This window comes from Dermacentor silvarum, chromosome 8 (genome assembly GCF_013339745.2).
Source record: "Dermacentor silvarum isolate Dsil-2018 chromosome 8, BIME_Dsil_1.4, whole genome shotgun sequence".
NCBI lineage: Eukaryota > Metazoa > Arthropoda > Arachnida > Ixodida > Ixodidae > Dermacentor > Dermacentor silvarum.
The window spans coordinates 183724327-183751669 of record NC_051161.1 but is presented as its reverse complement, the minus strand read 5'-3'; the positions used below and the strand labels follow the sequence as shown (position 1 = coordinate 183751669).

The 27343-nt window shown below is 45.0% G+C and overlaps 1 protein-coding gene across 2 annotated transcripts in view; it reads left to right on the top strand.

The window, feature by feature from the left end:
* The window catches only part of LOC119462924 (uncharacterized), a 49863-nt gene that overhangs the window by 22273 nt on the left and 247 nt on the right, over nt 1–27343 (top strand). Inside the window, exons 1-5 of one of the 2 annotated variants that reach the window (XM_037724093.2) lie at nt 8929–9339; nt 14660–14739; nt 18086–18169; nt 21942–21974; nt 24996–25040. In XM_037724093.2, coding sequence (XP_037580021.1) covers nt 9198–9339; nt 14660–14739; nt 18086–18169; nt 21942–21974; nt 24996–25040 — 384 coding nt within the window. In that variant the 5' untranslated portion in view covers nt 8929–9197. Of the gene's footprint in view, nt 1–8928; nt 9340–14659; nt 14740–18085; nt 18170–21941; nt 21975–24995; nt 25041–27343 lie in introns of those variants that run through there. The other variant, XM_049672312.1, reaches the window with a different exon arrangement.

Genomic DNA, 27343 nt, shown 5'->3' with positions numbered 1-27343 from the left:
TCCACTCAACGTGAAAGCTGAGGAGCGAAGAGCGGAGCAGTGATTCGCCGGTGTTTCCCTTGTGTTTATCTTGTTTTATCCTGTGTTTATCTTGTGTTTAGCAATCCATAATCCGTTTTGACACCTGTGCACAACTGGTGGGAAACGGCCACGCACATGGAGCCAAACCACCACGCCCATGGAGTCAAAGCCTTTGCTGATGATAGAAGCGTTTTTAACGAATTAATGCACTTAATGCTTGATTATTACGGTATCTTAAATTGTTCTGAATCATGTTAGTTTATTCTGAGCCGGTTTTGATCAATTCTGCACTTGTTTTGAGCCTGCATGTTTTGAGCACTTGGTTTTGAGCGTGATCACGCGGCAGATGCCGACGCCGAAAGCCGGGGCCCTTAAAGTGCTTCGCACCTAAGACGATGGCGGCACAACGGAAACGTGACAGCCCGAGATCATCCCACATTACGGAATAATATTGTTGATTTTATAAGGTTAATGACCCTAGCCCCAATGGGGGATTGCCAAGAAAGTGTGGCCTATTAAAGAGGAGAAGATGAGGTGGATTATTGACTTCGGCTATTGACTTCGGCATTGTGACATAGTATGATGATGATAAAACTTTATTAAAATAGGGGTGGCTCATCGCCCTAATAACGGCAACGAGATTGATATAAAACTCTAGGGTGCAGAAAAAATAGAAATGAGAGATACGGTGACGACAAAAGGAAACAGGAATAATCGACTTAGCAAAGTAATCGATAGCTTTCAATAAGATATCAGCGGACTTCTGATCAAACGTTTCTGTGATCGAACCCAAGATTAGCGGCACCAAAAGACAGTATTAGAGAACAGACATTGAATGCTATATTTCTTAATGGCACTCACTCACTACGGTGAGGGGGCCCGTCAGAATAGTCTAGCACATCAAAGCCTTGTTGCTTTTGCGCAATAATACCCCACAAGTCTAATAGTCTATGCACTATTATGACGGACCCCCTCACCGTATATAGTTGCAAAGGAAGAGTGAGGGCTAATAGTGGGGCTATATGCTATTCATATACCGGAAATTAACTTCTTGTAAAAACAAGGAAACCGAAATAAAGACTCTGCCTGTTCGATGTGCACCAGCCATTAAAAAAAAAAAAAAAATGATTGTCTCCACTGTGCAGGGGCATCCGATCCATGCAGTCGTTCAGACCTGTCGTCCCAGGAGATTTCGCAAGCTGCCGAGCACGCGGACGCGGGTTCAGTTCCCGGCCACGGCGGCCGCATTCCGACAGGGGCGGAATCAGTGGGGCGGAGTACAAAAACGTTCGTGTACCGTTATATTTGGGTGCATAAAGAAACCCCTGTGGTCGCAATAAATCCGAAGCCCTCCACCAAGGCCTCCCTCATACGCCTCTGTGCAGTTTAGGGACCGTTTAGCCACGCAATTCAAGTTTTAAAGCCAAAGAGAAAGAGAAATAAAGCTTTGTTGAATAATCACGGTTATAGTAATGATCAAGCCCCTCGGTCCAGAAGCTCGCTGGTCGCTCGCATCGTTGCCGATTCGATACGGATGCAGTGGATGTATACACTGAGTTGGGTTGGGAAGCGATGGAGGTCGGTTATCTGCTCTGCGCATTACATGACCTGCCCAACTCCATTTCTTCCTCTTAATGTCAACTAGAATTCCTAGATTAGATTAGAGAGGTCCTCCCGTTTGCTCTCTAATCGACACCGCTGTGTTCCGTTCTCTTAACGTTACGCCGAACATTTTTCGTTTCATCGCTCGATCGTGGCGCGGTCCTTAACTTCTTTTCAAGTTTCTTTGTTAACATTCAAGTCTATTGGCGTTCGTTAGAGTTACGGAATGAGTGCCAAGGGAAGGGAAGCGCATTCGAGGACGGCAGATAATTATGTGGTGTGAGGAAAGGAGGGAATTTGTAGGCATAACTTGGGATCAGCTAGCGCAATAGAGCGGTAATTGGAGATCGCTAGAAGATGCCTTCGTTCTGCAGTGGACATAAACATAGGTTGATGATGATGGAGGTCGGGGTGCGCATTCCCACAGAATGTGTGTTGTGTTGGGGGTCCTTGCAGTACATGCACTGCGAGGATCACAGGAAGATGCGTCTTTAAGTGATCGACAGTGGTTGAACGAAGGGGTGCCTGGCGGGAGCCAACGTTCCGACAAGGGAACTTGTCTTCGTCCTGACAAACGTAAGCCCCATTGTCGAAGCGTTAGCTCTAGCGGCTTCCCGTGTTCCACCACCATTAATTATTTTAAATGATAAATTGTCACGTGGTCAAAGGCAATTTCACGGGCCCGATGATCCTAGGAAACGCTATAGCACCCACAGAGCTTTGTGTGCCGATGAACGTCGAGGCGTTCTTCTGAGTACCTCAGTAAAAATTTATAAGCCTAAAACGAGAGGAATCAAAAGAATAAAAGAAAAGCCCGGTTTCAGAATCAGTGGAGAAGAAATGAAGGAAGATACCTAAGCTCTAATTTTTCAATTTTACTTTGGCAATAATCTTATTGAAAACATTTGTAAAATCGCCCGATTCATGGCCAATTGAATGCAGCGGGCATGAGCCATTGTTGGCGGACAAGAACAAGAACGAGAAGAACCTAGTGGGCGCAACGGTCATTTGTGTCGGCCAGCAGAAGCAGTATAGCAAAAGCAATAATGGCCAAGAGTAAGCGCAAGAAGCAGCAAGACGACAACAAGCAGCCAGCAGCACAGGGCGATCCGATGGGCGTCCCTTTCTCTCCGGAAAATGCAGGGCAGCCCTTGTCGCCGGGTGGCGTCCAGCAAAGCCACGTGATATCGGCGGCGGCTCAGGCGGGTTTCCCGTACGTGTGCAGCCCACCGCCCATCATCAGGGCCGGACACCTCGTCTACTCGCCGCCCGTCGTCAGGTCGCCCAGGTGCGCGCTGTTAAGCAGACACCATGCAACTTCGTAGCGTGGAAACAAAGGCAGAAGGGTAACGACATACGCAAGCGCTAACTTCACTCTCACCAAAGGAAGTGTATGTCGTTTCCCTTCTGTCTCGTCCTTTAATGGTTTCCGCACTACAAAGTTACACCATGGAATACCAGCTAGCCCGATCTCTAACACTGTTAAATGGACACGAAAGAGAAATGCTAAACCAGTTAGACTGATAATCTTTGATGACTCTATTTTAGCTAATCTTAAGGTAAAAGGTTGATTATTAGAAGAAATAATGAAGGTCGACGTTTCTATTTCTTTTTTCGCACCGAAACACTGCGCCGATACGTCAGAGTGATGTCACAGAGATTTTTCGTATTCGAGCCATTGTGGCTCATTTAAAGTTCTTGCAACTCACTGGCTCTTGGAGAATTCAATGTAGTGCATCAATAGATAGTTTGTCGTTTGCATTGACGTCATCTTGGCCATCTTAAGGCAGTGGCGCACCGACCGGGGGGGGGGGGGGGGGGGGGAGTTCGCTCAAGCCACCTCCTGAATTGTAATGACAATGAGAACAGAGCACTGAAGGTACGCGTTGTCCTGGTGGGGCTGGACGCGGGGGAGGGCCCCAGGTGGCTTGAGGTCGAATTTTCCGGATTAACGAAAACACTCTATCACTACGCGCACTGTCTTGTATTTATTCATTCACTCCTAAATTACTTTGAGTAAAACGCTGAAGTAATAAACATCGTCATCATCCTTGGTGCCATTATTATTATAATTATAAGGCATTTTATTTGCTGTTGGATTCCTCTGGCTAAAGCAAGGAAATTGCATATTATGCAAAGTGCGTGCTCCCTCCCCTCCCCCCCCCCCCCCCCCCCCCCGGCAGAGATAGGGTGCGTAAACAAGAGACTGGACAGCAGACAGGCGCGTCATGCACCAAGCGACAAATCGACGACAGGGATAATCCGGCGAGAAACGGCCACTGTCAAAAAAGCAAAACGGCGTACGCGTGGTGGTGTGGCGCACTGACGTCATAGGGGCAGCCATGTTTGAGTACTAGCACGGTGAGGAGCTGCGTCCGTGAAGCCACGTGCAAACCACCTATACCAATAAAAGTAAAGAAAGTTAGCTGGATCCCAGCCATGGTTCTCGCCGCCATATTTGATAGTTATGGGAACTTCAAGGCCGTTTCACTACCCGTCTTTTGTTATTGCGTCTCTTCTCGTTAAGAGTGGCTATTTCGGCGTTATAGAAATGTAATTTACTGATATACAGCTCACAATTATTTTTCTCTTTAGTTTTCCTTTTAAAGGATCGCGGAGAATGTTGCGGCTCAACGTCCCAAACAATCCACCTGGACTGTGAGGGACGGTACGGTGGGGCGGGAGGAAAGGTTCAACCTCATCAGACGCTTTTCAGACGTCAGATACTACACTGTAAAACCGCTGCACGAGCGACATTGTAAGAGCAACACTAAATCGCTTTACACTTGTATCATAATCCTTCAAAACTCATTTATTTAGGCTCTATTGAATTTTCGCGTCAAACGCTCAACGCCGGTATACGTCAGTGTGAAGTTATGAATATGAAAAGCAATCTCTCATGTTCGGCCAGTTTTTCGAATATTGTTCAATTATTGGTTTACTTAGAATTCAATACAAACCTTCTTTACCAGCAGACACTTAACTAGACCCGAGTTGACGCTGTCAAAATGACCAGTGAGGAAACAACGCTTTTTCCACGCGATAAGAGGGGACAACATACACGAGAATGTGCGTCAACATTTTGGGCCGTTTGGTACATCTTCGTTGGGCGAGGAAACTGCGCTTTTCTGCCTAACCAAGTCACATATCCCATGGTAAGGGAAGTCGTTTTGCTACTGCATAAATCTAATTTACTAATGCAGCTTAACTTATTGCACCCCTCTAATGTCGCATTAAAGGTTCAATACTATAAAGGCGAGCACTGCATGAATTACCAGCGGACTGACTAACGTCAACCCGTGAATATAACGAACTGAAGCAGGTTACGGGCATGCCGCAAACAGTGTCCTGACAACTCGCTGCCTGCATGCAGGTCACCACGTAGCGGACCAATGAGCCCCGGCGGCCCCGGCTTCCACGCGGGCATTCCGCAGATCGCCGAGCAGCTGCGCCAAAGCCAGCTGGCGGCCAAGAACCGCGTCATCGTCACCTCGGTCGTGGTGCTCGCCGGCGTGGTGCTCATCGTGGTGATCGTGTGGGCCCGACTGTGGCGTGACGAGGTCATGGCCAACCGGGAGCCGCCGCCCCTCACAACGCCTAGGGCCCGCACCGAGGGCGGCTGACAACGGGCGATAGCGCTAAGCAGCAACCACATGGTGAACGTATTCCAGGCGCGGCCCGCACTGCACAATCACCGCGTTGCATCTTTTTAGCCTGTGTGTGCAACGCGTTACGTAATTCCGGAATACCGCGGAGGCTTAATTAGATGTGAGCAGCAGAGCTAGTGGCGCCATCTCGTGACGCGGCGTTCTACCAGAGCGTACAAAACCATTACTGCAAGAAGGCCTATACGTGCTCCTCACTTTACAGGTGCAAATGCGTCGGCAACAGCATAATCATCAACGTACAGTGGCACCTTTTACATTATTTCGACGAGAGCAGCATGAAATAAAATAAAATTTTTAACACCGTGTTTCAACAAACTTCCACAAGAAGTTACTCAATTCTGCTTCCTTTCTCGTCTCCTGCGTTCCGGTATTCCGTAAAATGCGTTACATAGAAGGACAGCTTAGAGCTCCCTGTAATGTAGAAAACATATGGTGACATGTTGTTTATAGTTGTGATGTGGTGTGGTTATCGCGCATGGGTGCAGAGACATGGCGCGACGCCATGCTGAAAGTACGTCGCCAATACGTTCCATGTGGTTGCCGCTTTGCGTTCGCAAGTCTGTAACGGAGCGCGTTTGCGCTGCGTCCAACGCACTGCCCACTCGCCGAAGTATGAATCAACAACGACGACTATGGGAGCGACCAAAAACATTCTGTGAAACTACGGAGCGGACACTTTTATTATTATTATTATTATTATTATTATTATTATTATTATTATTATTATTATTATTATTATTATTATTATTATTATTATTATTATTATTATTATTATTATTATTTGTTCGCATAAGCTTTCATCCACGTACGGCTTTTCACATATAACTGCCCATGCATTTTCTCTTCTGTTAAAAGCACTGTTTGTCGTGTTCAAAACTGGTTGTTCACGTTTCACAAACAATGCCTTCAGGAGTAAGGTACACTTATACACTCCTTCCTATGCGGCACGAAATCATTTCATTGCTAGCCTCTGTTCCTCGGAGCCGTTCGGATACCGTCATGAGTGGACATGCGCCATATTACCGGTGAAGCCACTACTTGCGATTCCACTGAAGGATAATGTCGTTCTATTTATAGAGGGCTTGACGGTGGTTTTCTTTTATGTCAAATGTCAAATAATGACCAAAGAGTGCTCAGATGAAGGGCCGATTTGATGATGACCGGGTCTCTATAGATCTCTGTGAAAGCAATCTTGCAGCTTAAATTTATGGCTAAAAGCGCACTGGTCGCGGTTCTAGATGGTAGAAACTCAAGTCCAGATAAAAAAAAAAAAGTTTTCCTCCATAGCAACACATTGCGGCCAGCTGACGCTTCCAGAATTAGTGCCACTATGCAATTAGCACACGTTTGCGAGGCCTTTGTGCTTTTATAGCTTTATGTGTCTAGGCGAAATCGCCCGTGTGCAAAAAGTTATCATCATCATCAGCATTGGCACAAGCATCGTCTTCTTCCGCAGCTGGCTCGTTGGCGCCCCTCGGGTTGTGCTCGTGCTCGGCATGCGCTCGTGCCACTGCTCCCGCATTCGTCGTCGTCGTAGTCGTCCACAGCTGGCTGCGTTGCTGCTAATGATTCCAGCGTAGAATTTCACCTCTCTTTTGTCGTCGTAATGAGGAGACTACGTTTACGGGGGTATGAGCCATTGTTTACGGGGGTATGAGCCATTCATTGTCTTACGTAACGAACAGATTTAACTTTGTAGCAATTTAATTTCGAAGAATCGCAAGCGGCAATGGGCGGGCGAATGATATACTAACCACGCTGCTGGGCAAACTCGAGACATCGAAAGCAAGCGACAACGGCGGACTGCGAACGACGTCAGTGACGTCGTTCTCTCCGTCGCAGCCGAACGTGCGTGTAACCTCGCGATTGAGAAATACTTTAATGAACCGTCAGGATTAACCCAGCGATAAACACCGGGGCCGCACGTTTCAGCTTCGCTGGTTAACCACCTTCATGGAGTGGAAGGGCCGACGAATTTTTTAGAATTATGTTCCTCAGGACAACGCTAGAATCTAGTGCTCCCTCTTAGGGACAGTGTGACATGGCTGTGCCGGTGGCACTTGAAGCAACGAAATGGCAGCTCCGTATAGTCGATGGCCTCGTGTGTGAATAGTAATGTTTTGCGACCGTATCAAATACGAATCGAACAATGCCAGAAGCGAGTCGAATCCACTCCAATATCGAATACTTTTCGAATATATTTCGAATAATGAGTCACCGTTTTACAACTGATGTAAAATGATGTTCTTATTTTAGTATTCGTTGCGTTAACAAGGTTCTTTCGTTACATTTCGCGTTATGAAGTGCTGTTTATTAAAAACCACAAATGAAGCATTAGGAACAATTTAGTATATACAGCTTTCTCGCATACACAGGACTTTTCAGAGAGTGATTTCAGATTGTAAAGCCCGTCAAGTATGGCTCCCCGCGCGCCGTAGCCTGCTCCATTACGCGAGTCCTCGAGTTTTATGTATATACTATGCCGACGGGAATGAAAATGTCATGTTTTTGATCCAGTTTTATGTTTCATTGCGCACTGTGAACAATTTAAAATATTCGAAAATTATTCGAAATGCGTTCGTATTTGGGAATAGTGACTATCCGAATCGAAAACCGACTCAAACAGGGCGTTTTTCGATTGTTCGGAATATTCGCGTACGTCTACTCATCGCTATACCAAAACTAAGGTTTATCTTGTTTGTTTGCTGGCGTCTGGCAGCCCACTCAGCATTGACAGCCACTCCAAGGAAAGTGGAAGGACTCCTCCTATAGGGTCCCGTGAATCTACTCAAGCAAGTGGTCGAATGTCATTTGCAAACTGCAAAACCATCGCATACTGAGAGAATTCCTGTCCTGAAAGGTCAAGGCCGCCTGCGAAATTAGCACCACGACCATCGGTGCCTGTGAACGCTAAAAGACCCACCGTTAACACATGAAACGTCTGCTGTGTCATCTGCTGCCTATTTTCAATAGAATTATTTTGATTCCTATATATATATATATATATATATATATATATATATATATATAGGGCATGTATACACAAAAAATTAATGGGCAGGAAGAAGTAGTCCATCAATATAATCTATACACAGCTCGCGCCTATATATTTCATGACAACATTGCATAACTTGCTGCATCATTGACACATCATTGTCTATTGGCCGGGAAGAATAGCTTTCGACACCTCAATGATGATTTTGCTTATAGAGGCGTACCAATTCCAGATTCCAAACAGTTTTCATGAAAGCTGCAATGACATTGCAGGAAATATACCAATATGAGCCCCCTTACCCCCACCCCCCCACAAAAAAAGAGAAAAAAGTACGAAAAAAAAAAAACACGAAAGCGCAAACGTCATCTATCTAGCGACGCCAGCTCGAGTAGCAAGGTACCCTGTATACGATTCAAGGTGCACACAGCTGCCGACGGTGATCTTTCTTTATTTTTTGAGATGAACTTTTTTAAAACAATAAATATAGATCTGTTTCAGTGCAAGCTGCGCCCTGTCGCGCCTGGACATTGTCACGGCGCTCCACACCTGAGACGGTCGAGCGTTGGATACACGCGACTTCAGAACCATACTTCATACACGTGCCTGTCCGCAAGCTCTCTCTATTCACTGACGGTGGCGCACCTATAGTCACACCTTACAGCCCTTCCACAGCGTACATGCCAAGCTGCGTACATATAGGGAACATTGTTCATTAAACGAGACCCAGACGACGCTTCTGTGTGCACACGTCCAAACTTTCCGTCTTCCTTGTGTCCAAACAGCTGTCGCCACGGCAACCGTATGTAACGACGTCGCTCTCAGCCATTTTATTCAGATACGTCTCAGCAGACATCGGGGGCACCAATTACAACGACACTGGAACACATCACCGCCCGTTGAAGAGTCAAACGATGAAGGCCGCCACGTTAGGCCTAGCGTTTACCCTTGCGTGCACGATTTTCATTACAGACGCCGCGGAGCTGGGCTTCGCCGACTTTCGCAAGGGCCTTTTCAACATCAATCCTGGCAAGCTGACGCCTCAGTGCAAGAAAGGTATTCGCTAAGATAAATGCTAACTTAATGTTGAAGCCTACGCAGTCTGGATTCTCGGATTCTTCCTCGCGGTTTGACATGAAGGGGCCGTATTGCGTAAGGATTGTTTTCCTACTATTCTATTCATTTATTATGATGCCTCCACCTCCGACTGCTGAATGTACTTGCAGCGCAAAACGGAACACGAAGGGGAGCGATAAACACGTGCAGCTCTGACTTCCAACTGATTTTTGTTATTCGAAGAAAGAAAGCTTGTATTAATTCAACATCGCAACGGCTTTTGATATGACGTAGAGTAATCAGTGGCTCCCTATAGTGTGATTTAGACAAGTTTACTTCGGTGTACGTTTTATTTTGTATTTGGCGTTTTCATTGCACCGCACAGATGATGTAAGTGCTCTTTCCGCGAATAATAAAATCAGCTGGAAGTGAGCGCTGTCCGCGTTGTGTCTCGCTTCCATCCAGGATAAACCACCAACTGTCTCAAACGTCATTATCCCAAACTATCCCGATCGTAACCTCATACTTGGCCACCGAGCGGCAGATCCCAGCAGCAGTGTGAGAGCGGCTTTGTGTGATCCAATGACGAAGCGCAGAAAGAACGAAAACTGAAATGAGGTCTTTAAAAAATATGGCCCATTTTGATTCGCTGCAGGGTTCATCTGTAGATCGATCTCTGCAAAATGAAACAGTCCAGAAAGTTGGGACGCCAAGGCACACCAAGGACTCAAGAAAAAGAAGCTGCATCAACACATTGTAATTCGAGCACAAGACTTTATCCTCGGAGAAAAAGAAGACGAAGACAACTGAAGCATAGTACGCACGTAATGGCAACAGATGTAATGACTACCACCGTAATATTACGGTTCCCTATATAGCTGTCGCTTGGGAATGTCTGAAAGGCCATTATCATAATTCGGCTTCGTTCGCTCGTGGCACTATTGCGAAGATTATTCTCACATCTCTCGAAAGGACGCTATCGAGAAAGCCGTGTAAAATTTAATAGAGAGTTTTAGAATAGAGGCCCCTAAAGTTTGGGGCCCTAAGAGCTCGCCGGCCTGCCGGCCTCGCTGGCCTTCGTGCCTTCGCCGTCAGTTTTGGTTTGCGTTTTTTGTTTCTCGGATACACAGCGTGTTGCACAGCGTCGTCGTGGCGTCTTGCGCCTTTCACGCTGCATCTGATCACCACCGCCTTTTTTTTGCTATCGTTCGGACTTTATTAATGGAACTCAGTGTTGATAACGTCAATTCCCGCCTCTCAAATGCCGTGCCCACTATTCCGAATGCCAAAAAATAGCAGGATTGACGAAAGAAAGAAAAAGAAAATGTCTCACATGCTCCACGGGTCCCAGTCGGCACGCAAACACTCCGGTATAGGCTCCGCCTTTACCCTGATGCCTGGTAAGACTCTCTCAAGAATAAAGTATTATTATTAATTTACAAGAGAGCGGCGCTGTCTGACAAGACGGGGGAATTGCCCACCGGCGAGTGGAGGCTTAATTACAGCGGGATGGAATGCCCAGTATCGCAGAAGAAGTTATTCTATTAGCTGCAAGCAATTTGTTGCGCTTAGTTTTGAGTAACCAACTTTACGTGCCGTCACCAGCCAACTAGGGTGGCTAGCCACCCTAGCCAAGCTAATCTGTGTTATGCCTACGAGCCATAAAATTGACAATCGAATTCAGTATCAGCGACGCCTAATGAATCAATTTTCATTGCACACGTTAGCTGAGAGAAAGCGATAGCCGCGCTCACTTCGCCATAGCTTACCAACTTCACGCGTGACCACGAATCGAGCTCAGTTTAGAGCCGTCGCTTCGATGGGTGCCGCCATGTTTGTTGACACAAAGCGCACATGCGCAGTGGCTTCGACGCTATTTCTATGGTGCCCAAAAACGTTTGGCGCCCCTAGCTATTCTAAAACTCCCTAATATTTGGAAAGTTGGTTATCATGGTTAAACAATTAGCTTATAACCTGCTTATGAATTAGACTATAGGTTGCACGAAATCACCGCCCATTTCGCCGAAGTATAGACGTACACCTTGCGCCGGTTAGAGGGCGCTACGGCGTTTTCATTTATCGCCAACAGCGGACGCTATGGATGCCAAGAAAATGAGACGCAGTTGCCCACGACAACCGCCCACGCTTCATCGATCGTCTGGGTTTTACTCACCAGATCTTTGCTGAACTCAAGATATTTACCGATGTTCGCGCTTTTCATTTCGGTAGCAAACATGTGCGTTCATGAGCAGAGCATGCGCACTTATGCACTCTCACATCTCGAACACTCTTGCCTCGTGACAAGTGAAGTGTCACGGCGAATGTTTATCGAGTCCCTGACATATGCGTTATCCACTGTGCGACGTGCGTTGCTTTTTCAAAAGTATTTCCCCCTGAAATGGGTTTGTGAGTGCGATGCAGAATCGTTGATTGCTGGGGCAGATGGTGTGTGAGGAAGGTTAAAAAAATGTAGCTGGAACACAAGGCACAACAGCCGAGACATAGAGACACCCAAACGCAAGGCACAAGTCACTTCTGTCACATTCTATGTTCTAGAGTTACATTTATGACCAGACGTGATCCAAAATCACCACGAATTAGGGACATTCGAGGGAGGCTTAGCCCCTCCACCGCGATGGGGCGCCACTTGAGCTCGGATGGCACGGACAGCGACCATTGGAAAGGGGTGTTACATGTAACGTTAGAGATGCAGAAAAAACATGCTGAATAGACGCGATTAAGAATAAGCTAGCGATGGAACTGCAGCACACTCCCATTAAGACGAACTCGAACAGAGCCTCAAAATTTGCCTTATGAGAAATTATTATTAACAAAAGTTATCCACGAAACTAAAAAAAGAAAACAACTATTCTTAGTGTACTTAAAGATCCACAACAAAGAAACAAAGAAGCAATAAGCGAAACCACATGAAGATAAAAAGGTAGTTCTAAAATATATATTTATTGAATTTGCATTAAATAGAAAGCACTGTTTTACGTATTCTGTTATTGTAATCATTGCTTGCTCACACTGAGTAAACTTGTGTGCTATAAAAGAAAGCTGACAATTCACCTATCTTGTTGATAAAACTATGCAGATCTCGCGCATTGTGGGAATCGGCATACGTGAGGCTCTCATGCGCCATCGAGGCAAAATGGCGCAGTACAAGAGACGTGCTGCAAATTTGATTGAGGCAAATGCGTCCCTCAGCCGCCATGATGTACCTTTCATAGAAAGCGGGACTTTATTCAGCATTAAAACGTGTTGAAACACAAGACACGACATGCTTGGCCTCGGAGAAACGCACCACGGAGACGCAGTACGATGAGAGACGTTCTTCAAAATTTCTGTCTCAAATGTGTTTTTTTTTTCGTCCAATTTTTTATCGCATCTATTTTTATCGTCAACTACAAGATGCGTGCACTCACTTCCCCATAAGTAAATTGCTGCTATGCGACGGGCCTAATGCCAAGCGTCGAAAGCGCTGGCTTGCACGAGGAAAAAGTGGTAAAGGTGTTTTTATTCCGCCTTTTTAGGCACGCGCCCATGGCCTGAATGGTTAGAGGACTTCTGTGCTGGGGGTACTGGGTTCAAAACCAAACATCGGAAATGAAAACACACACACACACACACACACACACACACACACACACACACACACACACACACACACACACACACACACACACACACACACACACACACACACACACACACACACACACACACACACACACACACACACACACACACACACACACACACACACACACACACACACACACACACACACACACACACACACACACACACAACACACACACACACACACACACACACACACACACACACACACACACACACACACACACACACACACACACACACACACACACACACACACACACACACACACACACACACACACACACACACACACACACACACACACACACACATTTATAGTTTTATATGGTCATGATTATATATAAACACATATTTAATCATGACCATATAAAGCCAACAGACAATGAAACCAAGGAAAGTATCGGGGAAATTAGCTGTGGTTGAATTTGACATGTAAAAAATAATAACGAAAAGGGAAATCAATGTGGACGAAAAGATAATCGTGGGTTCGGATCCCAATGGCGGCTAATCATCTTTCCGTTTCCTTTCATTCCCGTTTTTAAAAATATTATTTTCTACATTTCAGCTTCAACCACAGCTAATTTCCCCGATGCCTTGCTTGGCTTCACCGTCTGTTGTCTTTATATGGTCATGATTATACCGCTTTATATGGTCATGATTATATATGCGCCTATGAAGGTTCTATCAAGGTCACATAAACGGCCAGACCAGACACATATATACAAACAAACCGCAAAGTGTGAGCCAAAGAAAGCTATCGCTTTAAAATTCTTCAGTGTCGTATTGGCGGGTTAGCTTTATGCGGTTAATAGGGTTAAGTCACGTGTGTTGTCGAAAAAAAAAAGTACCAATGTATACAAAGCATTATCAGCTGCAATATCAGTGCTGCTTCTTGTAGCCCCTGGCCAATGTACTCACCATAACTATCCGACTGTAGAAGCACCTCGAGGACCTCCATAAGTTATTGTTTCTATGATAATGATACATGCATATTGCGTGTTTCTTCTGGACGATGCGCGCTGGCGCCCAGACGAAGAAGATGAACTGCTCCTTGCTCTCGAGCTGTCGGCTGAACTGGCCAGCGCTGCAGCTTTCCTTTGTAAATATGCTTTGTAAATAGTCTCCAGTACTTAATCCTTCGTTCGCGTAACAATATTAGCCGTGCAGGCTTCAATTTCATAGCTATTTGCGTCCACCGATACATCATTTCGCGCAGCTAAAAAAGCCGCCTCTTGCAAGTGGCCCGATATGGGCCCCTCGCTACAGTCGCAGAGCGAGTAGAAGGCGTCAGTGGCGGCCGCGGAAGTTCGGCTTAGCCGAATTATCATCACGATTATACCGAGCTCCAGAAGAATTCGTGGCACAAATCCGTGATGTCCTGGCAACGGTCCAGCAGAGTTAACTGCGGAACGAAAGGCAGTATACCTGAGAGAGTGTATAAGATGTGATCAATATATAAAATGTTATAACAATGTAAATAACTCATCGTTTCCAAATAAAATAAAAATAAAAATAATACGTTTCAAGAGATTGACCTATAAATTCGAAATGATTGGAAGTTTACAACAGACACTGCCTTTCCAGATATACATACAAATTTACATGTAGGCTACCGGCGCATACTTGCGTGTATAGGTTATTGCTGACAATTTTCTGGACCTAATGTGCGCAGTGATGAAGAACTGTGTTGGGAGAATGATGGGCCTCATGCGCCAGTTGGACACCTTGGGCCGCCACTGGGACGAATTCACGGTAAGCTTTGCGTGCGAATGGAACGATGACGTAACATGGCGAGTGAAGAAAGAACCAACAACATCTGAAAAAAAAAAAAGAAATTAAGCTAATGTAACAAATCTTGCTGATTGTGTTCGTATCAATAATCTCATTGGGGAGCAACCTTAACGCATAAGCATTCATATATATGCATGCATGGCGAAGTAGGACAGGTCGCGTGTTTTCCCTCTAATAATAATGCGATATAATTTTAAGTTACGTTTATTCAGATATTAGAATTTTGTTTATTACATTGTTAGGGGGAGGGGAAGGGGGTCATCGAACAATTTCATACTGCCATTGTAATAGATTCCGTATACCCATTGGCTGGCAGTACTACGAGATAAAACTAGCGTTAATGATGGCCCTCTACATTCGTCGACGCTTGCGGGCTTCTTCAGTGCATAAGTTTAGTAAATGATATCTCTCTGATACCAGCCCAGTCCAGTGCGTTCGTATTATTCACGGCAGCTATAACGTATCTTTTGAAACAAGCCAAACAATTGAGACAGAGGTACACAGGAAGTTCGATACTTGGAAGTAATCAACAATGGCCGAACAAGCGATGTCTCTGAAGCCTACGTCGCGGCACGCACCGCACTACTGCTTCGTGCAAGCTATAAAAGGCAATGCTCGTCTTAGCGCTCACTGTCGACGCGACCTTCTATGGTGCGTGTTTTTTTTTTTTTTTTCGTTCTCATAATTAAGAAAATAATGTCTTCGTGACGCGCTCCGTTGGAGAGTAAATTTTCAAAACTGCAGGTCTCAGGTATACGATGGTAATTAGCCTATCTGTGTTTCTATATTGGTTATTTTATGACTTCATCGTGATGATAATTACTGGGAAACCTCGACGTAAACGGTATATGGCTGCGGATGTATTTGTAGATAGAAATACCAAGCGGGAAGGCCGGCCGGAGGAGTCCCTGGCCTGATTGACGCTTAGCGCAAAGGGAACGGGCAAGTGCGACAATGTTGTCCAGAGATCTATTTGGGAAACCTCTGAGCCTGTCCGCCCTGCGTCCATGGCTAGCAGTCTGTACGTCAGTGCAAGACTTAGCAACCGAGGACCCACGTGATATGTCTGTGGACAGTCGCCCGCAATATGAGGGGATTGGTGATTTGTCCGTTTACACTGTATAGGTTGCTTTCATGTAACTTTTCCTGCTGTTGAATGACTGTCATAGCGTTTCTCTTTCCGATTTCGCCATTGGTTCCTAGTTCTTTCACGCGAGGACACTGAATACGTTGCAGTTAGCAGAACGTGTCCTTTTCCCTCAAATTCAAGCGACTTAGAAATGGTTGTTTTTCACGTGAACCAAAACGAGTGCAAGTTGGCTCGTATGTGCTTCCGTATCAGATGCGAACAGGACAAGAAGGCTGTGGCGTGAACCACATGAAGCGATACGTAAAATGCCGCATCGGGCTGGTTTATCAAATCCCACTAACATGTGGTAAAGTGTATGTAGGGCAAACGGATCGATGTATAAACGAAATACCTGCCTAAAATGAAAGGTTGATACAGAACCGGTTAAGATTGCACCTGACATTGCATTGTGAATCTTTCAAATGTGAACCAAATATAAGAGATATACTTGGAAAATAGCAGGAATGGCATTGCCACAGAACGTGCTACTTTATCAAGGAAACGGGAAATATGTGCATCAGTAATACTTATGCAGCTTTATACGACAAGGAAATGATGTTAACGCGCGGTGCGACGTGAAGAAAGGCGTCTTATCTGGATTTTCGCGCTTTGTTATTGTTTCCCTTGTTATAATTTGGTGCATATAGTTGGGGTACAGGGTGTCCAAACTATCACGCACCAAGATTTAAAAATATGCAAATGTCACGTAGCTGCACAGAATCAACGTAATGTGTTTTGCCGTCACTTGGACATACTCAGATTATTTTTTGCCTTCCGCCTAATTACATAATTAGTCTTATTTAATTAATCAATTTTGCAATATTATAACTAGATGAAAAGTGTAAATGAGAAAATTGTAGAGCAACATGAAAAACTCCCGATACAGCTTTCTGTTGTTCAATACGTGCTTCATAAAAGTGATTTTCCGAGCGTGAAAGAAGCCCGCGAACTTAGTACACACGAAGTGCCTCGAGCGGCCAGTCACGCGGCAATTTCGCGTGTAATGGCGGGGTTTTTTCACGCCCGGAAAATCACTTTTATGTAGAACGTATTGAGCAACAGAAAGCTGTATCGGGTGTTTTTATGTTCCTCTACAATTTACTTCTTTCTTGTTCCAGTTACTTCTTTTAAGAGAACGCTGTTTTATGCCTTGAAACACAAAAGTAACTGGAACACCAATACATTTCGTCAGACACATGAAAATTAATATCTCAAAACTGGTGCTGTCCTGAGAATTCGCTCCAAGTGGATACGCCTTGCAAACTCACCAGCCATAATTGCCAGATTTTAATATGTGCCGCAAAATAATTAAAGGAAAGTTAGCTAGGGTAATTATGTTAATTATTTAATTAGGCATGTTGATTTCTCGCAGGAGTAATGACCGCCTCATCGAGTAATTTAGATCAAGGATTAAAATTGTGTTATCTGACACTGGAAATTTTTAAAACCTTCTAAGCAAAACACACCCTGTATATGTTGCCAAAACATTTATAAACAAGCCCTTGCACGCACCTTCGACTGCAGGTATCTTTACCATATATGCTAAGAAGGCATATGATATTTTTCCAGTGTTTCCAAAATTTCCGGAAAAGAATTTTTTTTCATGTTTTTTTTTCACGGCTTTGAAATTTTCGGAAATTTTACGTCACCCACGTGGTCTCATCTGATGAGCGCATATTCGTTAAACATTTAAAGCATTGGTAGTTGCAAAGCAAAGCCGTGCACCTGGAATAATGTAGTGCACCGTGTACTACGCGGCGCTTCAACTTACAACGCCAGGCGGCAGCCCGCAAAGGAACGTAAGAAGGCTTTAGGTGCTGCCAGCGTTTCCAGCGCATCCTAGAGAGACAGCAAGAGCGGACACTCAGTGTTCATTCTTGTTGTGTAAGCGCTGTGATCGAGTGTCTGTTCTTGTTGTCCGTGTCTGATGCGCTGGGAAACTTCGCTAATGCAGCACCCAACCAGCCTAATGCTCAGCTTTGATGAACTCTAGACGTTTCTCGGAGCGTGCATATTCGCTGCTATTAGATGACAACCGTATTGCTACAGCACAACGATATGTGCCTTAGACGAAAAAGAAAAAAAAAAAGAACAATGCTTGTAGTAGAGACGCACCAACACACTCTGACAGCGAGACAAGGACCTCAGGGACAAGAATGACGTGCACGTTTCTTGCAGCAAGTGCCGTGCGTGAAAGGTTCACTGGTGGACAAATTCCCGGACTACTCGGTAGACTGCAGCAGATCCGGGAAGTTCGGAAAGGTGAGCCATGAAACTTGTCACAGTCCTTACAAAGGAAAAACTAACTGCACTTCACTATGTTGTGCGAAGGAAAGCAGTTTGGTCAGCCGGTACGAAAACTTTGCGAGAACTTCGTGGAATCAAACCCTGTACCGTCGCCAGACCAAAAGGATCGCCACATCAGCTTCACCATCAATAAGATTAAACGATTTCGAGAAACTACCCTCACTTTTACACTGAACTCGTTTTACCCTGGCCTGTACGCGGAAAGTCTGCCATATAACTTGTAAATATAGCTGGAACCGGAAATCATAGAAAACACAGTCATATGGTGTATTATTTTTAGCCAGAACAGCGAAAGAAATTCACTCAGACAGAAATAAACAATACCGGGGCAATGAACAGCTTGCACAAAACCAGCATTTTGACTGGTTACCATTTAGCCTAAGCTTCCTTGTTCAGTGTTACCAGCTCACTCATGAATTTCATCTTAGCAGAGTACGCGCTTGCTGCTTTCTCATCCTGAACTACTCACACACATCAAAGGCTACGGTGCTTGCGTTCCTTGCTTGCAGGTGAAACTTAAATATGCGAGCATTTATATACGATATATTACAAGCGCTCGCGATGTGACGGCGTAAAGGTGAATTCGAAGATAAAAACAAATTACTCACTAAATAAAGCACGGGATACTTGTACGACATTGCAGAATCACAGCCTGATTGCCTGCGACGCTGTTTCTTTCGAACAGTTATATTTAAGAAGTTCAAATGTGTGTAGTTAAACCACGCACTTTAAAACGTTACCTGCATATGAGTTATGGCATGGACCCCCATTTTGTGAAAATATGAACTCGGTGTGTCACACATTGTTCTCTCGAGACACCGGGAAAAATGTGTATAACGCTTGTACAACGCTGGAACAATAATTACTCACGTGTCCACATTAAAATTAGCACGCATATCAAATCCCTCATTTCCTTCACATACAAATTCGATGCCGTTATCTTTTCTCAGGGAACAGCGAGCAATCAAATACTCAATATACGCGCTTCGCATACCGCTTGAAAATAGGGAGAAAAGGAGAATTCTGTGATTACCTGCAAATAGATTATTCAATCCAGAAACATGAAAATTCCCTCACACAAAGCTACTACTAACAGACCCTCCATTTTCCGCTAAATAAGAACTCGGTTTCACTTGCTGTTCTCCCAGGATAGGTAATATTGCGGATCGTGGCGTATAACTCTTTTCGGCATTTGCATAAGTAATTTGCTGCAAAGGCCATAATTTACCTACACACATTTAACTTTTGCATGCACATCAGCCGTATGTAATGTTCTCCCGATTTTCATGGAATTTGAACTCGGTGGTAGTGAGTGTTCTCCCAGGCCAGCGGGCAAAATTGTACGAACCGCGTAAACACTCTGGAACGCTTGCGTTATAGTAACTTTATTCAAAGGCTGTAATTACCCTAGACAGTTTAAACTGAAGTACCACATCACCCAACCCAAAACATGCCCCCATCCCTAAATACTATATTGAATCTCGGTTATACGCTTAATTCTGTCAGAAAACAGAAAAAAAAGAAAGCAAAGAAATGGATACACGCTTTATATCACACCCGTGAAAAAAAGAATACAATAATAGAGTAATCATTTACAAAGTCTCTATTTAACCTGCACAATCAAAGCTTTCGGACCACGTCACGCATAACATGGACCTCATTCTTTATACAAATAAAAAATGCTGCTGTTCTTGACGGAAAAACTCTGTAGGCATTTCATAAACAACTCTATAAACAGGCAGAAAGCGAGGGTTTAGCAATTTTCATTTAGTTACTAATTACTTACACACTTCAAAATTTGCCAGCATATCACCTCTAACGTTTCCCCGCCCACGTATCCTCAAAATATTAAAACAATGAAGAATCTAGTTATTTCAGGACAATGTGAAAACACGCATATATAATGCCTGCGATGGGTTCAAAGCAAGAGAGGATGTTCAAAGGAAGATGCAGAATTAAAGTGATTAACAGTGGTAGAACATAGGAATGCCACTGAAGCCAAGTGTTCGACAAGGATACTTGTCTTCGTGAGGGCAGCAATTGAGTCACACTAGCAGCTTCGTTGTAAGACAAGGACGGCATGAACAAAAGGCGTGCATGAGATCGACATCGTTAGCCTAATAGCAATCTTTCAGCTCAGACCACGCTCCGAATTCTCCATCCAAATACACGTGAAAAGCAGAGACACTCTAGTTAGAAAATGGCTGAGTCGATTTGAATGAAATTGCAGAATTTACAGAATTCTGATTTAGCTTTTTTGTTGCTGGGTTGCAGAGTTGTAGACCTGACGCTTCACTTTTTCTTAGTGTTGAGATTTTCAATAATCTCGTAAAAAACATTCGTGGCCAAATTAAAAAGAAAATCTTGGTACAGACAAACACGTACCCCTCACTAACACTTTACCACAGAATCTACCCAGACACCTACCCTAGTAACACTTGCAAGATCTGTTAGAATCGGGTTGCATCGCTTCCCCACATGCTATGGGAATGTAAACATCAATACCCGGACCTTAATACCGTGACCCTCTAGTCGAGATGGCACGCCGCCCTGCGCAGCTCCCACCTCGACGACCAACTCTGGGCTACCCAGCAAGCCTGCGAGGCGGCGAAGAGGCTAGGCCTCGACGTCCCCACGTGGGAGGCGCCTAGCCAACTAAACTGCTGGTTTCAATAAAAGTTTGTTCCTCCTCCTCCTTGGGCGTAATTCACAAAGCTTTTCGCTCGTAAGGGCTCATTCGCACCGGTGAATTGAGACGGTCGCCCGACCGATTGCGACTGGTGACAAAATGACACTCGAGGCAACCGATGTTCACACCGGCAAGTGCGACCGGTTCAGTTGCCGCACCGAAATTGATGCCGTTCACGTCTGCTCGCCACGTTAATTAAGCGTCAGCGTGTACAAACGTCCAGTTCCTGCGTACCTGATTGATTCAGAAGAATTTGCGACTGCGGTCGCACGATTTAAAAATCTAGCAGTCAGCAACTAACCAAAAACAGTCGCTTTTCGAGAAAAGCAACCATTTGCGACCATTTGCGGCTGACTACTTCGCGACGAACTTAATTGGTCCCGCGACCTCCTCAAGTCACTGGTGTGTATGAGATTTTTCTTTGCCATTTCCCGGAAACATTCGCTCATAATATGTCAAGCATCAACGTTGACTTGAATTTTCTCTTAGAAATAATTATAGCTTAAGAGCGTTTTGTAAACACTTGCCCTGCTTCCTACAGTCACTAAAGTTTACGTTTTTCATTTTAATGCAATTCGGGGCAGTGAATGCCGAGAAAACGATTTCTGCTGTTCCCATACATTTAGATAGGGGCTTCCGAACTAAAGCTTTTTTCCCGTAAAGCCGGACGCGAGGATGTACGTGGCAAATTATTCAAGAATTAGACGAATACGTAACCAATTGTGTCAGAAACGCTCTGAATCAGAGCGCTCAGGAGCACTCCTTCATCCAGGGGTATAGATGCTTAGTTGCTTATCCCATATTTAAATATATTATGGAGGGTTCTGGCACCGCGACGCAAGTTTACTCTGCTTGGGCTCCATGAAGGTGAAATAACTCTGATAAAGGGTGGACGGGAAATCTCGAAGGTGGAGCTAAATACCAGTCAATCAGAAACTCCCACAAGTCGTGTTGTGAGCTCCTCGATCATAATTACAGTATCTATATAATATATGACAAAGTTTATGCACGCACGCGTCTTCTTTTTGTCTTCTCCAGAGCTTGGACTGCTTCAGAAACCCAGCGACTTTGGTAAGGCAATTTGTTTTCGTCTATGTCGCATAGGCGCATTTTAGATCTTGCGATGTCTTCCCCCGTGGTTAAAAAAAGGGCAAGGAAAAAGAAACGTAAACTTATTACTGGGGCTTTAAGTGGAAAAGCAACCAGTGTTGCCATTTTGGCGATATTGTTGCTAGATTTAGCGACTAGTCTGTTTAGCGACATGTTTTTTTTTTATTTAACGGTCGACAATAAAATTATCGACATGGCAGAACAATGGGCGACATTTTACTGGCGTCAAAGTTAGAAAAGATGCTTCGGAAATGGCAGAACACACTTTATCATTCGAAAGCTACAACTAAGCGGCGGAAATTGGCTTCACGGCGAATGTGCTCGAATGAATGAATGTGCGGCGAATGACCATGACGAAGCAACAGTTTCCTTCACATCGGTGATCTTCACAGGCTTCACTTGTGCTCACAAAATATATGTGATTTTTTTTTTACATTACCGATTTGAATGGGTTTGCGGGTTCTGCCGTTTCACTAAATACGTTAAATTGGTGAGCGTTCGCCAGCGTATATACGCTGGCGAACGCTCACCAATTTAACGGTAGAATAAATTTGAATGAAATTGCCAATACTCATTACAATCAGTTTTATGATAAGATTTAGAACTCAGCATCTGAACTATAGCTTATCATAGGTTATCTATAACCTATAGTTATAGCTAACTATAGGTTATCGACTGTAGAAAGGGGCACACACCAGAGCGGCTGGGCTTGCTCACACGAATCTGAACGCACCACTTCCGTTTCTCACTGCTTTCGAACAAATCAGTACTGCAAGTAGCTTCCACGGGGATCAAGGAGCGAAAGCGTAGTATTTGACCTATATAATATCATGTAATTATTGTGATCGCAGTGGTGTTAACATCCGACTAAGCATGTGCATCAGAATTTAGTTCTCCTTTCACGACCGCCGAGAATGACAAAATCTGCAGGGGTAATGTGGATCAAGTATTCTTTCAGGCTATAGGAAAATCACGTTACTCGCAGTTTTTTTTTGTTTTTTTTTTGATCGTGCTGGATTTGCAGCCGTGCAATCTGAATATAAACACAGAATTTTCACTGCATCAATCGTGTCTGCGTAAATACATTAATAAATAAAAGCCCTCTACGACCTGCCGGTAAATTTACTGTTGATTGCTTATGCAATCAACATCGGTAGATGATTGCAGCATTATCTGTAGATGACTTGCGCTACGTTTACTCACGTTGGCGTTGCCGAATCTTTGTGGAGCTTATAATAACACTATAATAACGCATCCATTATTTAAAATTTCTTGAAAGGTTTAGCGACAATTTTAGCAAAATTGAAGCAAAAGTTAGCGGAAATTTAGCGACTACATTATCTCACTTTAGTGACTCGCTGCGAAAAAAATAGTCAAGACTGAAAGCGACAGCATGGCTCTCAAGCACGCCGAATTGGGGAGTCTCCCGATTGGCGCTGATCACCGGACGTTTTTCAACGCGCAGCCAAACCAGTAAACGAGGGCCTTTGCATTCCACCACCACCAGGAGGAATGCAGCCGCCGTGGTCGGAAATCGACCCCGCGAACTGGTCGTCTGCACCAGAAGAGCGTCATAAAAAAATGTCGCACTTTCACCCAAAAGGCGAAGCATCAATTGCTATAACAAATTAGTAGAGAACTATACGGAGTAGGGATAGTAGTTTTATCAGCTGTATAACATTCGCTTACTAACTGAATTAACAAGCATGGTGTCAGCGCGCACGAGCAAACATGAATAGATCACACTCGATGACCGCACACAACCGCTGTGAAAACGCTGGCGTGAGCGAGCGCGCCAGCAGCAGCGACCGAAGGTTCGTGCGGTCTATCGATTCAACGGAAACTGAGCGTCGAAAGCACAGCGCATACAAAGATACGCGTCGTGTTGCAGATCGCTTTCAAGATACGATGCGTGCGACCGCCCGCCGCCGCGCAAAGTACAAGTTGCTCGCAGAGCAGAAGCCGCACACCCTCCCTCCCGCGCTGCCTTCCCGCTTTCCTCCTTTCGCCTGCGAGATTCCAGTTTCCCTTGCGCCCGGTCGCAAGATACGCATTTGGTGCCGCAGCTAAACGTCGCCTCCGCTCCCTCTCTCCCATCCCGCCACGGCCTTTTGCGTCACGGAAGACGTCGCGTTTGCTCTCCGCCGCGCGTTCGCTTCACGCGCACATACAGCAGACAGAGCGCGGCGACGATTTTACCGCCCTCGGACTTTATACGGAACCTCGCGGCGACGGCGACGGCAGAAATCCGCTTGGAGTGTCCATATAATTGCTATCACAATAAAAAGCCATCGCGCTAGTTTCAACGACATATTAAGACCAAGGATCAGAAGTGCATCTATAGCCTGAAATGAACATATAAATTGCGGACTCAATGAAAGAGTGCGTGTTGTCAGTAAAAACTGAATTCGCAGCTTCGGCACGTTGCATGCAGTCGCGCCGGGTTCCACGGATATAACTCTTGAAGCCCAGTATAGAATACAACGATGGTTTTAATTCGATTCTTTCTTATTATTGTAAAGGCGTTTATTGCACGCAAGCGTTAGGGCTGACCGTTGGATCAGTTCAGGGAACCGTGAGCGCGAGCGCGGCGTAGTCCGAGCGATGCGCTGGAGAGACACCCACTAGACAGCGCTGGTAAGGATGCCCCACTGCATCGTCCCTCTTCTTCACTACATTATCATTAACAAACACACCAATTAAACCAACATCTAGGTGCCGACGGGGCTCTAACGGTTCATCTGTGAGCGGGTAAATAATCGGTGTAGAACAGAGGAATTGTCTCCACAGGAGAAGACAACGCCATAACCAGTGTTGTCTCCTGCTATGGTGATGGGCGTAAAATATCAGCTATCAGCTTTCTTAAAGACGAAGTTTCCCACGACGCTAATGTACTGCACTTCACTGCTATAATTTCACTGGTAGAGTCGCCGGCATCTTTTCTTGTACTCACAACGCGCCACCAATTCTCTACTTTTCTAGGCCGTCCTGGGACACGAGAACAGCACTCAAGTGCAGGACGCTTTCGTAAGCACGTTCACAAACAGTTACTAGACGCTAATTCTTTTTTTACAGCGTACAAGCATTATTTTCTGGTAGTATATATGAAGTGCGGAATTCTAGGACATTTTATTATATTTTCGCGATTTTTGTTCTGTGCAAAGATAATGCGGCAATTCTATTCTAAGTCTCTTGCTTTTCGCGCCTCGTCAGCTATCCGAACGGTCTTCCGCTTACTTTATCACTAGAATTGGCCTGTCGTGAGTGGTGGATAATAAGAAAGAAATAAAAGCGCGCGAGAAGAATCATTATATTATATCGATCCTGACGTTCTCCGTTACATAGCGAATTCCATCGGATAACAGCAAAGCCTTTTTGTGTGCTCCAAGGTAACGGGGCCGAATTCACAAAACGTTTCTTTCGTAAGTTCTCTTTGCCATCGGCCTGCCGCCTTCGCTAATAATAAGTCCAGCATCAGAATTGGCCGCAATTTGATCTTACGAACAACTCTAGCGTAAGATCTTTTTGCAAATACGGGCGCTGATGTTATCAAAGGACGATTTGGTATGAAGCCATGCACCGATACAAAAGTTACATCCACTGTTAATTTAAGTTAATTCGAATAAAGTCATATAATACGCTGATGACTGAGCTGCCTGGAAAGTGACAGAGGGTCATTGGTACACGCAGTTGCGTCAGCGCTCCGAAAACCACGTACCCTCATCCTAGTGATTTATGGTGCGCGGCTTCATTACTACCGCCGTTCACTGCGCAGTGAATTGAACCTCAATACCGAGAAATATATGATCTTCGTTTTGCACATATCGTAAATTATTAAGTAGTCGACTCATTCAACTGGTTGGTAAATGATGATTTTTGGGGCGCTATAACGTAAAATGATTCCAAACTGTTTTGATTCCAATTTCTGCGATCAGCCTCCACGATTGGTCAAACCATTTTCGGGTCACTCCCAACTTCGCCTGTCTGTCACGCGACGTCACGAAAACCGCGATAGCTCCCCATCTGATATAACGTGTACAGACTGATTATGCATGATTAAACAGCACAAAAGATAAATAATCATTCCTGATACGACGCTTTTTCACCATTAGCCCTCTGCTATTGGTCCAATGTTTTCTGGCTACGCCTACTTCGCCTGTCTGTCACGCGACCTCACAAAACCGCGGAAACTCACCCCGTCAAAGTGACGTGTACGCGAAAAAAATGCATTAATATGCCGAACAAAACTGAAAATTTTTTTGAATAGCCACAGACTGCCCCGTTCCGAAAGGAATAGAAGATGGCTGCCCGCCGATGGCTCAGGCCCTCGCTACTCGCACCTGCCGGTGAGCATGTATTTATTTGCGTATGATAAACCTTTTTGCGTGGCAGTAAAACGTTATCGAGCCCTTTCGGCATGCATACGACATCGCTCTGCCAACTCGATCTTCCTTGCTGAGGATCCGTTTTAGCGGCATTCTTATCCTTCCGTTGCATGCCACCGCGATTTTCGACCAGCCACCGCAAGCTAAGGCGAAGCGGACCAATAGGAGAAGCCGGCACCACCCTCTTTATGCGGTTATCTATTTTCACTGTGCTGGCTCGGCCCCATCGAAACCCTCTCCACTAGAGCGTGCTCCTCGCCTCTTGTCAGCCAATTAGATAAGAAAAACCGCTGAGGGTAGACAATGTTATTGGTTTTGTTCTCTCCGGCCAGATGCTCCATATTCCGGCCGACCTCTCTACTTTTTCACATCAATAAACTACTTCTTCTTGTTCTCTCCTCCTATAAACGAGGAGAGTGTTTGATTGGGTTGTCCAGACAACGCTGCGGGTCACCGCCCGATGCCTACGTCGGTGGTTACGTAAATTTGACGCCACGAGTTTGGAATCATTTTACGTTATAGCGCTCTTGTTCTGTAAAACACGGAAATACCCGACACTCTGACGAAGAGTCTTTAATATACACGAGTTCTTTCTCTTCTTTCTTATTTATTCTATTCTGCGTGTTCCGATTATTGATATCAATCGTTCACTCAGAACTACTCGCCCAACTGTGGTCTGAGTATTCCTGTTGAATCTGTAAACGCCGAAATTAGAATGTGAGTGTTCAAAATGCAATTAACTGCTCAGGAGAAAACAGTCACTTTGGAAGCGCTTGTAACTGTGAACAGATATACGGATTTCTTGGTGTATAAACTGCTCAAAACGCAAAGCAGCACCCAGTGTCAGTGGACGCGGCTTTCCAGGCTATAACCTCTGCCAACGTTTCGCGCTGGGCTTTCAGCGTCGTGTAAGTTATACGAACCTGACGATGCTTTGCCTTAGTT